General features: G+C 41.2%; 1 protein-coding gene across 5 annotated transcripts in view; it reads left to right on the forward strand.

The window, feature by feature from the left end:
- The window catches only part of TTLL5 (tubulin tyrosine ligase like 5), a 128,596-nt gene extending 126,581 nt beyond the window's left edge, over positions 1–2,015 (forward strand). For all 5 annotated transcript variants that reach the window (XM_080595556.1, XM_080595558.1, XM_080595560.1 and 2 more), the window contains one exon: positions 1,438–2,015. In XM_080595556.1, coding sequence (XP_080451682.1) covers positions 1,438–1,478 — 41 coding nt within the window. In that variant the 3' untranslated portion in view covers positions 1,479–2,015. The remainder of the gene's footprint in view (positions 1–1,437) is intronic.
- Positions 2,016–13,761: the final 11,746 nt, after the last annotated feature.

The raw sequence follows: 13,761 nt of genomic DNA on the forward strand, positions 1-13,761 counted from the left end.
TTGTTTTAACACCTTCTGGCAGGCAAGGGATAAAGGAAATTCATTCTGTTTTATGCGGTGATTCACTGCAATGACGCTCATCACAAGAGGGAATCAACACTTCATGTTGGCTGCTGTCAGTAATAATCTGAGTTTTTTCCCTACTCAACCAGAACTTAAAGGGAAGTAGAGTGCTCACAAGTAGCTTTGAAATGATAAAACTTCATAGGGTTATTTACGTTAAGATTTATGAAATAATTAAATCATAGCAATGGCCATGAGTTGGACTCATGGTAAGAATGCACCTATTTACATGTAGACATGAGAATGCCCCTCTCTGTGCTGTGTCCTGAGGGTAACCACACAAGAAGAACTCACATTAGGTGATTTTAATTCAGTTTGTGAGAGAAGACAAACTGTACCGTGCATTTCTGTAAGACAAGGAAGGCTCAAAAGCCACTTCAAAACAGGAAGATGAGGTTGAAGTTGCCTGCTTCTCTCATGTGCCTTTGTTTTCTTAATACCAGCATATTGCCAAGGGACAGTGTTCTGCTCTGGTATCCTATCTTCGTACACATATTTGACAGTTTGGTTCCTAATTCAGGTTCCAAACTTTCTGTGCAGTGACATAGCTGGCAATACTGCTTTCTAAACATCTTTCCAGATCCTCTGTACTGTGTGGTGTTTGGCTCTATACTGGGATTTCAAGGAGAGTGTATTTTTAAAAATATAGCAATATTTTTAATAAACTCAGCTCTCAACAACTGTCACTCGTATTTAGGAGCAAGCTGATGTGCTAAATACACAGGACAATGCAAACTGTCCAAAATAAACTTGGTACATTTCTAAGTGTTTTGAATTTTTCTTTTAAGGGAATATCTAAGTTTTTTTTACATAAAAGAAGTGACAATGACATTAACTTTTTCCCATAACATGCCTAAGAAGGAAAAAGTTGCAGTATGTCTCTCTCTGTGTCTCTATATGCAGTATGTCTCGCTAATAATGAGAAGAAAATCTGTCTTATCCCCATCTTGTTTCTTTTAAAGATCAGCTTTTTCACATCCCCATCTCTTCTGCACCAAGGCACTCAGCATCTTTTGGAGTGGGGGAGTAGATTTCCTTGCAAGCAAATGAATAAAAGACGCAGAAAGAAAAAGGCAAAGCATGCTGGTATGGGAGAGGAATTCAGAGTTACTGGAGGAGTATATGAAGAGATGAGCTAGATTAGGGAAGTGCAAAGAAAGTGTTGAGAGGAATACCAAGAGCACTTTTTCGGACAGTAGCTTATTAAGTTAGGTTTATCATACTGTGATCTCATCTTGTAGTGCAGAGAAAGGGTGTACGGTGGGGAGATCCAGATTTCTGGTGGTGGCTGAGATTTGCAGAGCAGTTCAGCAGTGTTTTAAATAAAACAGTCCTGTGATTACTCAAAAGCTTTGCTTTGTGTTTTTTTTCCAGCCTCTGCTTGCAGAGAAGGACTAACACTGAACATCAGGTGAGGAATCCAGGGTGTTGCTTCAAGTACGGGGCAAAGAAAAAAACAGCAGCGACTTCAGACCACCATGCACCCATAACACCCAGGGGAGGGTGATGGAGTCCTTGCTGAGAGGACAAGCCACTGAGGAGAGTACCTGAACATCTGCAGAAGCTGGTGATACAGCTGTAGGCTGAGGTGAATGATTGCCTCTGAGAGCTTCTACTGCTGAGCCTTGGAGTCTTTCCTCCCACCTCTTCCTGATCACTAACCGTGAGATCTTTCTATAAGACAGAGGTCCTCCAACTATCTGTATTGTTTTTTCCCAAGGTCCAAATTTGAACATAAAGTCTCAAACTTGTTTGCTCAGCCATTTCAGTCTGTCCTAGTCCAGTAACAGCCAATATTCTCTGCTGTCATCACATGGCAACCAACAGCAGAGAAAAATCTTAGACCATATGAGCAGAGACATCCTTGTTAGTTGCCGTCTTGAATTTTGGCACAGAGCCATGGAAATGCTCAATTTGAATAAAGTCATATCATTTGTTTGTTTTGGTTATAATTTTGGTTATTAATTCACACCCTCCAAATATTTGCTCTTGTTATATTGGACAGGATTTAAAATTTGTCTTTATGTTTCACTGTTGGGTGCTTATGTTCTGTGTGGCTTATTTTTGTATTTTGATTTCTGTTTGTTTAGGCTATACAAACTTTTTTAATTGGCTGATGTTTTTAGACCCAAGATTGAACCCTAAGGCCCAGGTGGCTTCTATCAGTTGCAATAGTGGCTTAGTGAAGCACTCCAGTTAGAATTTGCCTAATGTTATGAGAAGTAATTTGCTTGTGTTAGCAAACAGCTTCAGCAGCTGGAAAATGTATTGGAGAGAAGATCCACCCATCCTTAAAATGAACAGGAAGCAGCTTCAGCTCTGGCTCTTTGTTGGTGCCAGGTTAAAGGAAAACTCTATTTTCATGGTATTTTCCAACTTCTCCCTTGTCAAACAGCAAGCAGTATGATTGCAATTCTCAAAGAGTACATACAGTGTTTCCTATTGTTTGTGTTGGAGCCCTCGGGGATTGGATTCTAACAGCCTGTTTCATCTGTTTTCTTATTCCACAGCTCCCCTGTCATTCCTACCCTGTATAATCAGTGTTAAGAGATCATTCTAATGTGCTGGCAAATTAGATAATGATCAATCCAAATGGCTGACAGAAACAGTGTCAGAGGGCAAAAGTGTTTTCTCTTGAAAAGAGTTTTTGTGTTCATGTTCGCTCTTGGGTTGTGCATACTTCTTGTCATTCAAGACCAGATAAATTGTGAGAGGATGAAACAATTAGGTTCGTACCCCATTAGTTTAACTATCACTTGTTCTAGGCATAAATTCATAGGACAGAACATGCATTTTTCTATTTCTCTTTCATTCACGCATATGACAAAGAACAAATACTTCATTTGTCCAAAATCCAGTTCTCTGATGTAGCTGTTCCTCTTCTTAATTCATTGGCTTATGTTTCAGTTCCTAGACAGTCATGATCTAGTTCACTTTCTCTGTGTTTTTCAGCTGTGTTCTTCAAGAATCACTGCAGCACTTGTTTGCTGCGTGTCCCACCATCATATATCATCAGTGACCAAGAGTTCTGTAGAATCTTGTGGAATTACTACCAGATCATGTCACTTCTGTACTCATCAAATTTTTAGGGATATTTGAGATAAAGGTTTCTACCGGTGCATCACGTTATTGGCTCATCATTAGTGAAAATTCAGTTACAGCTGTTTTTTATTTCAAACTTCTGCACATCCTCAGCTGCTGTGGGCTTCAAGATCTTGGGTCTGTCTTCTCATAGCCTACTCTGCCATGTTTGGTGTTGGCTATAGCCTTCAGCTCTGTTCCAGAACTAACGTGCTATTTCCCTACAAGATTTAGCTTCAGTAGATAACTGATTCCATTCCTTGCATCCTCCCAGGGGATCCAAGTTATCCTTTATTCCACTGGGTTTCATGTGCAGGATCAAGTAGCTGTAGGGTATGCATCCTTGTGGAATTCTCATCTGGTTTTGTTCTCTAGTTTCTTCATTCAGGTTGTCACAGCCACCACTGAAAACTGTACAGAGGTTTGGACGATAGAGATAGTTAGCCCAGGAAAGGTGATTGTCTTCAGAGTATCATTAACAGAAACAACATTCTTATGTCTTTGTCTGGCAATTTACCAGTTAGTGCTGGCTTATTATGAAAGTAAGTTATTTTTTTGTCAGTTTTGCGAGTCTCCCACCCGCTGATTTTGGGATAACAAGTTGTACCCAGTTGTAGCCCACGTCTTCTGAACTTCTGTGCATTGTATGTTAAACGTAGCCAACACCACATCTGTAACTATGATGGCTTAGTAGCAGTATATCAGACATCTTTCCTGTATGATTTTTTAAATGTTCAGAGAAATGCATGTTGCAGGCTAAGACCTTCCTTTTGAAGGGACGAGTTTTGTCAGCTTTAGGAGCAGTGAAGTCATGCATCCTTTGTCCTTGAAAAATTTTTCTTCTGCTTCCAACAAATGAAAAATCCAGAGATATCAAGACTGGTCCTTTACCTCCAGCCAAACACTTCATTTTTGAACTCCTGTTCAGCCTCGAGATATGTTAGGGCAGCCAGATCTTCAAAGGGAATGGCAGTATTACTTTGCCTTGGGCATCTGCTGATCCTAGCTCTGAGCACAGCTGCTGTTATCTTGAGAGCATGTGCAGTGATGCAATAGAGAATCACGAATAAATCCTGCAGTTCCAGCTTGTTATTTTTCCTACTTCCTTATACTCATCAGCCTGGAGTCCACACATGTATTTGTGCCTGCTGGATACTGTGAACTGAATGTAATGTATTTTGTCTCTTTGCAGGTCTCCTACTTCCATGTCTGTCTCTTTTCAAAAACCTCTCTCACAGAGTGTTTCAGTTAAGTAATTCAATAGGGAGGCATAAAACTGTTTTCCACACGTGTCAGAGAGAATGCATTTTGTGGAAAGTGTTTTCTGGTACAAGAGAGACAAAAGAAGAATGGCAAACCATTCTGAATTTATAATGGTTGCACATGAGGGGAGTACAATTATATAAATTCTCTTCAAGTAGATATTAGTTTGTGTCTCTCTCTGCTTTTATGACCCTTATAACCATCCCTGTGCTCACCAATGAGTTTCATCAAAAGTGCCTTTGTTTACCATAAGAAAAGAAAATTGCCAGTACAATGCCCCCAACAATCATTCAGCATCTGCTTTGGTGGTGAGACCAAATAACGTAACCAAGGCATCCTCTTCTCTCCTACTCGGTGGTGTTCACATCACTTGTAAGTTACAGAGTCTTTTCCATGACAGACAATCGGGCTTGTTAGTTTTGAACGGAGTAGGGTGCACACTAGAGGCCAGAAGGGAGAGGTTCATACAGAGGTTCATACAAGCCTTTTATACTGTATTCAGGTGAGGAGCACATCACAATGTACATATTAAGCAAAAGATATGAGATGCTGTCCCTTCCAGAAGCAACTGACTGGTACTAAGTGCATGATGTATTAAGCTCGTATTTAGGTTGTTCATCTTAGCCTTTACAACAGCCTATGGGTAGTGTGAGTGCCATCAGTGGGAGATCATGTTCTAACACTAGGTAGACCACTTGGATGCCAGTGAGACATACTGGAATTTGCATTCACAAGACCAGATGTTCTCTCAGACAGGCATGTTTTGTTGGATAGACTCCTCATTCTGAGGCCTTGAAGGTCACCATACATATCTGTGATACTTTTTCCATGATGTGGCAGGAAGTTTTGGTATCAGGACCTCTGTTTGCTAGAAGGAATTTCAGTGCTGTGTCTATGGAGTCTCTGTATGTATGGATTTGAATGGTTGGCAGTGAGAGACCATTCCTCTTCTTGAGCTGTGAAGGAGATCATCAGCTTATAGATGAGTTTATAGAACAGCCTGGAATCTCAGCTTGCATTCTCTCAGGCCTGTACCTTGTACTAATATAACGGTTCCAGTCATTTTGGATTATTTGCTGGAAACTAAAGTAATCTGGCTGCTGACTTATTTTTGTTAAGGTTTACTTGATCAAACTGCCAAGGACTTTTTTTCGCAGTCTGTCCTACATTTGCTGCTCATGATAATCCTGGGCTTACTGTTTGAACCTGTATGGGTTAGTTGGTGCTATTTAAATAGTTGCATTTTTTTTTTTTTTGCTGTTGCAGTAAGTAACTGGCTGATTGATCCTCTTTGTATTATTTCCTTCTGGACACATTATTCCTGTGGATCTGTCATGAGTTTCTTCCAAAAGAAACTTCTGAGCTTTACTTAAATGTGGGACTTGACCTCCTTTTCTTCTTTCTAGAACCCCATGTTTCTAGAGCTAAGACATCCCTGCTTATGCTAGATATCATAAATGAAACCTTATTTTTTCCCTGCAGAATTAGGTCTGTCAAAGAGTCCTTGAGATTGGTTATATCATGAGCACAAAACTTAGCATTCATAGTTCTTTTCAGGTAGAAACCATTAAATTGGAAAAGATATAGGTGAGGAGAAGGTGAAAAGGGGAATGATTGTTCCAGTCTTGCCCACTAAAAGAAGTAGGATCATCAAATGAAACTAGCAAATAACAGATTCAAAGAAAGAAGAAAAAAAGTGGTGGTGGTGATTTCTTTCGCAGTATATAATTGACAGTATTGTCGCAAGATATTGTGGAGGCAAAAAAGTGTAGTTTGAAAAGGCAAGTAGACAAATTCATGAAAAAGAAATCTATTGGGGCATATTAAATATTAACGTCAAAGAACAAGCAGAACGTTTCTAAGCCTTTTCAAATTATTGTTCTGGGGAAGTATCACAATGAAATTTTCCACTTCTTAGCTTGTCTATGAACTATATGCTGTTGACCACTGTCAGAAACAAGGTGTGGGCTAGATGGTCTCGTAGTCTGCCTTTGTATGGATGTTTTATTTTGTCTGTTGCGGTACAGCCTACTAGAATAGCCAAGTCAAGGCTGCCTCTCATGACAGTGGCATGCTCCAGCAGCATTTGCTGTGCTGTTGGGCTCTCTAAGAAGTCTTTGTTGCCGACATCTGCCAAGTTGTCACATGCAGCTTGTCTATGCCTTCACCTGGACTGGTGCTATGTACATTGCAGAGGCTTTCAGAATGGTGAAGCTCCTGCTAGATCATAAAAGACAGCAATGTCCACTTCTAAACAGTTGTGATTTTGGAGGAAAGTAGGTTGCTGTACGGAAGTCATCCATGATATGACATTTGTAAATAGCTAAGCACTTTAATATGGAAAAAGAAAGTTAATTACCACTAACTGAAGCTTTAAGTATATACACACATTCACTTCTTGCAGTCTTTGTCTTCTAAAGTGCTTGAGTGCAAAGCACCTTCAGGGTGAATGTGCACAATCACAGCACATCTTAAAGAATTACAGTACCTGGTAACTTTTCTTCTCACTTTAGAGCGCTACTGCCCTTTCCAAAAAATGAGATCAAGTTTCCCTGCTGCCTTAGAGATGAGTAGTTAGGAAACACAAACTGCAAAATCGTTGGATTCCGAGTTTTTTGAAGCAGCCTCTGTGCAGTTTCAACAAAGAGGACAAACTCCACTGAACTAAAGGTGACAAACAAGGCACCAAGCCTGCCACGAGGAGTCTGCTCTGTCTGTTACCTTACCAAAAAAGGATTTTATTGGCACTCGTTGAAAATGAGTTTTCACTGCTGTTTCCAATTTAAAGGAAAGAATCACTGATGACTGTGGAGACCCTGGTGTGAAGTCTTTGCCAGTGGTATTCAGTGAATCATAGCGGTTCCCTAGGGAAAAGAGTATACTTAACAGGGCCTCTTCTCTAAAAGTCCACGCCTACAGTGCACACAATGAACTTGAGAAATCTTACATTCTTTGAAAAGGGATTGCTTCTTTATCTGACCTATTGGACAAAAAATAAAAAATAATAAAAAAATTGAATTGGCCTTAAAAAAAAATGCAATTATTAAGAATTTGGGGGCAGTTCAAAATCTATCTTTTATTACAAGAATTTTCATCATTTACTTGGGGCAGGTGGAGGTGGTGTCATCTCTAAAAGGAATTTCAGCATTGTATTTAGCCTTTTGCCTACTGGCATTCTGGGATGTGCAACACAAGACAAACCCCGAACAGTTGTTTAATTTGGTGTCCCTACGAGAGTATTTTAGAAAATATCATTTCACCATAGTTATAGCAATGGTAAAGTGTAGGCTCCTTCCCCCGGCTTAAGAGGAGACAGGTTACTGTGCTCAGCGTAGTTATGTTCAAGTCATGAAGTCTCCTTAGAAAAAATGTGTTGGGGTTATTGATCTAATAATCACTGTGTCATGAGTACTACCATGTCAAAGTCGTGAAGGGATCTTTGAGAAGTTCCTTTACTACCAAGTCCAAATGTCTGGCTGTCACTGCTCTCTCATTCCACTATAGAAAAAAATGCCTTTTTGTTAAGATGGGCAAAGAAAAATGAGAAAGGATTTTTCCCCGCTATTTCCAGTAATTACTATATAGGATTCACTTAATATATTTCAAGTGATTTTGCCTTATTTATGTGACTTTCTGAAATGTACATGCTGTATCAGATACATCTACTACATCTGGGGTGTCTGTGCCATTCTTTAAGGTGTGCAGATAGACAGCTGTGAATCTACCAGCAGGGCAAGTGAAGCTGTAGCCATCGCATTAGTGTCACTAGTCACAGATCTTATGCTTGCAGTTGCATGTTGTTTCCCCCATTCAAATCAGGGATGTCTTCCCTCCTGAAAGAGTGTGATCGCCACCATTTCTAATTCTAGAAATTCAATGTGTAATACATTTTGTCTTTGATATCAGCCGGGAACTTTTTTTTTCTTGTCTACAGACATACAAAACTCACGTCTCTGTATGTCTACTGATAATTTCTCTTGAAAAAATATCTAAGAATAAAGACTGGTGGCTCTTCCTGCCAAATTGTGGCTGTGGAAGTTTTCTTAGGTCTTCTGAATGACTTGGGCGAGTTCAGGTGACAACATCGATGCAAGACAATTTCATGAGTGTAGACAGCACATTGTAACTGCTGCAAAGCCATGCTTTCCCGAGATTCTCTTGTCATGTCCTTTATTTTCTCTCTGTTCTTGTTGATTACAGTTCTTCAAATTAGCACAAGAGAATGCTTAGCATAATAGGGGATCTTCAGATCCTAAAGTATAGAGATTTCTGTAACAAGTATTCTTTGATGGGGAAAATATCAAATTGTGTCACTCAAAGCAGCTTGTTGCAAGCTGGACATCTTCCGTAGACTGTTGTTGCAAGTCAGGCTGTCTGCTACTGCTTTTTCCAAAAAGTGAAGTTTCTTACAGATCCTTGAAAGCAATGGAGATCTCCTAAGCATGTAGACTACCTGTAACAGGGTTTCAGCACTTCAGAAGACAATACATAATTTTGTTTCAAGAAATGCCCAGAACATGGATACTGAGACATTCCCCAGTCATTACACTACATGCATTGCATGGATCCTATAAGTTTTGCACCTGGCTGTAGAGCAAATCTGTGCTTTGTCTGCTTCCTGAAGGTGTTAATAACCTCAGAAGAAACAAGAAATCCTTTCTGAAGAATGTCAGGAAATCTCTGGTTTGATATTACCCACCTGGCTTCTTTCGTCAAATCAGGTACATGCAGTGGTCCTGACACATTATTATAATGCCTCGTGCTAATTTCTGTATGTGATGAATGAACATCTGTACACAGCTAGTGAAAAATGTCCGGGTGTTGATAAACCACAGAAGAAAGTCACTTTCGCTTTCTGCCACATGCATAGCCCCTACGTGGAATTACTTCTTGCATCAGTCTTTGTGGACAGCAATGAGGCATCATCTTGCCTAGCCAGTTAAGTGGAATGAGAGGTGAAAACTATCACCCTGCGCAAAGAACACTACCCCCTTTAAAGGGGGAGAAATAAATCTCTGTCTTCAGAAGATGCTGTTTGAAAGATTGGTATTCCCTGGTGTAACTGAGCAGTGCCAGCATATACCACAGGGAGCAGAGCTCTTGCCTGAAAGCTGTTCACTAAGTCTGCAGGAAGTGGGAAACCATAATGTGTGTGTGTGTGTTGGTTTTTTTGTTTTGTTTTGTTTTCCCACAAACCACAGCTGTAAAGAACCTCTATTCTGTACTAGATATAAAGGTCCTTATCCTTAAGTGTATATTTCATGAAATCATAGCCCAGTACCGGGGAAGGACTGGCTGCTTGGTTGAATGCCTTCAGACCATCTCTGCCATCTTTCCTGTGCAACCTAGCCCTAGATAAGGATGTTTGAAAAGCAGATGAGTAGCTGTTAAATCATAGAATCATAGTATACTGATGTCTGTAATGTTTGAAATTGGTCTTTCCAGGAAACACGCTGTGACATCCAAAGTACTGTATAATGTTGTTTCTGAAACTATGGGCATAAGTGGTGTTTCAAGTGCAATACTGTTATTTAGAGAAGTGTGAGAATGGCAACCATTAATTAGAAATTTTCACTTGCTGTATTTCTCACTGATGTGTCTGAAGTCATTTCAATGACAGTCTGTTTCCCAGTGAGTAAAGCTGCCTCTTCTGTTTTGACTTGCTGCATGATAAAGGATCTTACATTTGTATAGGGCATCTGAAGCCCCTCTTCTTAGGAAGACAAAGGACACTGAACTTACTTGTTTCTGTCTGTCAGTTGTGGAGCTGTGTCAAGAATGAACCAGGGCTTAAATGAAATAAAAAATGAAAGAAAATATTTGTAAATCAAGGACCTGAAACTACAGGTTCTTTTACTAAATATTGTAGTGCACATGCTAGTTATTAACTTTATACAGCTTTTGACCAATATATTCTAGTAATTTTTATTGTAAAAAATGTTAATAGATATTATTTGTAAATAATTATAAGGCATGTCTTCCTCCTTGCACTTTATTCAAATCTTTGCTGTTATTCTAAACCACAATTAATGTAGGTTATAGGCAGCCCATACAGCCATCTATTTTTCTTCACATTTGCATATCAGTATAGTTTTGCAAGTGTGTAGATACCTCCTGTTGGTTCCATGTGCAATGAGAACTGTTTTCTTGATAGATTTAATTGTCTTCCAGCCACTTATTAAGAGAAGACAACTCAGTACTATAGAGTTGATGATTTGCATGCTACTAGAAACACTTGCAGTGCGCAAGGAACCTTTTCTGTTCAACGGACCTGGCCCTAGAGCTGCATCCTGCTCACCCTGTGGTACTGAACGTGTCCTGCTCTGGACCCTTGACGACGCTGAAGACATCTGCACCACAAGACAGTGTTGGCAATGGATGCTCTTCTGCCGTGGGATGGCTGTAGTGATTTCATTGACAAAAGTAATCTGAGCCAGGAAGCCTCCTTTATTTCTGTCCTGATAAGGACACCCTAGTCACAGGTAAGGAGTCTGCAAACTGAGAGAATGGAGATTTGATCATCACAACAGAAGGATCTGTAAGACATCATAGGACAGAGCAGAACAGAGCCACGATGTTACCAGAGGAGCGGACAGGTATGTTTGTCTTTTATATCTTTCATTGCTTTTGAACGTGGTCTGTCTGGTTTACTGTGTGTACTGATGCCTGTTGGATATGGAAGGGTGAAGAACAAAGCACCATAACCAAGTTCACACAGCAGTAACGGGAATGTGCTGCTGCTTTTTTGTAAGGGCAGTGAGACAGCTAGAGACCATCCATCACAAAGACCAGGGGATAAAGACTCATTTAGTCTGCAAAGAGTGTATTATTTGCTGAAATATCAGTGTATGTTCCTGTATTTGCTGAAGCAGTGTTCCTTGCAGAGCTCTACATTACACTGTAGCCTGAAAAACAAGGTGTTCGAGTTCAGGTCTAGGCATCTGGCATGCTGTCAGAGTATGCCACCGAGAAACAGGGGCTACAAAGATGGCCATTTGATCAGCTGTGTAGGATCTTCCCTGTGGCAGTGCAGAACTGTGTTTTTTTTTTCACTCTTCCTAACCATTGACCTTTGTTAAAGAGAGGGTAAGTGTACTGGGATTGTTTTCATCAGCCTTTGTTTGTTCCTGGGAGCAACAAAAGGGAACTGTTGGGAGCTGTATTCATTGTTGACAGCGAGGAGCCCACTTTTCTTTCCCATTGTCTTCCTCAGTTTGCCACCTAGTAACACAGCATATAGAGAACTGCTCTCTGCCTCTCCTCCTTCCCACATAAGTGTCCTGAAATGTTTTGGTAAGCCTGGGCCCAGGAGTGTGTTCAGTCTGTTATTAACCCCATATAGGTAGTAGAGTTTGTTGCTGAATTACAGCTAAAACAGCCCTAGGGAAGTTATTTTGACTGTAAGAAAATTAATTCAGATCCTGTCTCAAAAATCTAATTCTCAAATGCAGCTAGGAAAGCTGAAGTCTGGAGGCAGGAGTAACTGAAGGGAGTGTTTGACTTTGAGGATTACTGTACCCAAGAGGTTACCTGTGTCTTTACTGACTGGACACCCCAAGACACTTCTCCCCTGATCCCCCTTCCCCATTTTTTCTCCTTTCCAAGCAGCTGTTAGACAAGGCCCCATCCCTCTGCCACCCCTCCCTGCCCTGAGGAGCAGCGGTGAACAAGGGCTAGTGAGACAGACCCACCTCAAGGGGCTTGCCAGGGTTAATCTGTGGGTGGTTCTGGCATGCTCCAAGTGCCACGTATGATTGTGAAGCTCATGTTCTTGCTCAGCTCTTTGCAGCTCCCCCTCCCTGTGTTTTTTTTTTTCCCTTACTAGCGAGAAAGCCCTTCAATTGGATGGGCAGCAGAGCCAACCCAGGGCTCAGGAGGAACAATGACCAAAGAACAGACTGCAGTTTGTAAACCAAAACCTCCCCAGGGAATGCTGCTAAAAGGAGATTAGAGAGAATTCCTGCGCCAATTGGCATCTGGAAGTCTCTCCCCCCTCAGCGCAGCCACTAAATTTCTGGACTATCAGCATAGTAGTGTAGTTGCAACGCATTTATCTGCTCCCTCCTTTGGCAGGCAAGGGGGAAACATGGGTATGGAGAGCTGTACAGTAATAAATTAGTGCTGCAGGACTGATCAGAGCTGTACATTTCATCATAACACCAAAGACAGGTCAAGGAGCCCCAGAGAGATGAAAGGGATACAGCTGAGTGCTGGGGAGTGCCTCCGTCAGAGCACATGTGCCCCAGCCAAAATGTCACCCAGGTTGGCAGGCTCCCTCCACTGACCCACCCTTACTAATCTCTAGCCAGCTGGTGATGGAGGACTTGTTTAGGGTTTTATTAAGAAGTTTGAGATTACATGCTACGGCAGCATCACAGTGAGGGGTATGGAAGCAGCCACAAACGCGGAGGGCTGGATGGAAGGGCTGCATTCTGAGCTGCCCGCAGAGAGCCCTGGCCACAAGCTATTAAGCAGCTAGGTGTCACTTGACACTCAGCTGCTGGGGACCGGGAACTGGGAGGGGACAGGAAGGAACCTCTGTGGTCTTTAGTACATGGCTTTAAGTAGTTGTGGTTGAGGGAGTCAGAGAGGCAGCCTCTGAATCTCACGTGACATGCAAGTACTCGAGATTTGTACTTTTGGGAATATCTGTGGCTGAAAATAACATACTTTTAAAAAAGAGTATATTCATTACTTGCCTAGGCCACTTCTGTGAACTTTTTATGAATATCTCCAATGTTTATGGTAAATCTGAGGGGGGTTATTTACCTTTGTGTGCAAGTCTGTGCTGGCAGCCCATATATATTCCACTGAGCATAGGGCATTCGTCAGCTGTGACAACTGCAATTCCCTGATTACTTAAACAGTACTGTTAGAAGTTTTACATTTGAGGGGAGCTTTATATGAGTCTATCAAAATCAGATGCCAGAGGTGATGTGTACATCTGAGGGACAAGGGAAGGGCAGAGCAGATGCACACCAGGCACTGTTTGAAGGTATGAAGGAATTTCCATTCTGGGGCTCCCTGGCTAACCTAAATTGTGCCCATTTCCTTGAAAAGACAGTCTGGAAAGGGGAAAGATTTCAAAGTGATTGAGTATGCCACATCAGTAGCACTTTGAAAACAATAAACCATCTAGCCCTTCAACAAGCAACTTCCTTGTGGGGGGAAAAAAAAAAAAAAAGAGACCATTTCCCCCCCCAAAATATTTATTTTTTACAATGTTTTTGAGATTAATATTTTTTAAGTCTTGGCAGGTGAGGCCTGGGCCACATTGAGATCATTGTGCAGAACAGGTGCAGAACTCCCCAAAGCACCTCACAAACCACAACAGACAAAAGATCCTCAGGATGT

This window comes from Anser brachyrhynchus (genome assembly GCF_964034855.1).
Source record: "Anser brachyrhynchus genome assembly, chromosome: 5".
Classification (NCBI taxonomy): domain Eukaryota; kingdom Metazoa; phylum Chordata; class Aves; order Anseriformes; family Anatidae; genus Anser; species Anser brachyrhynchus.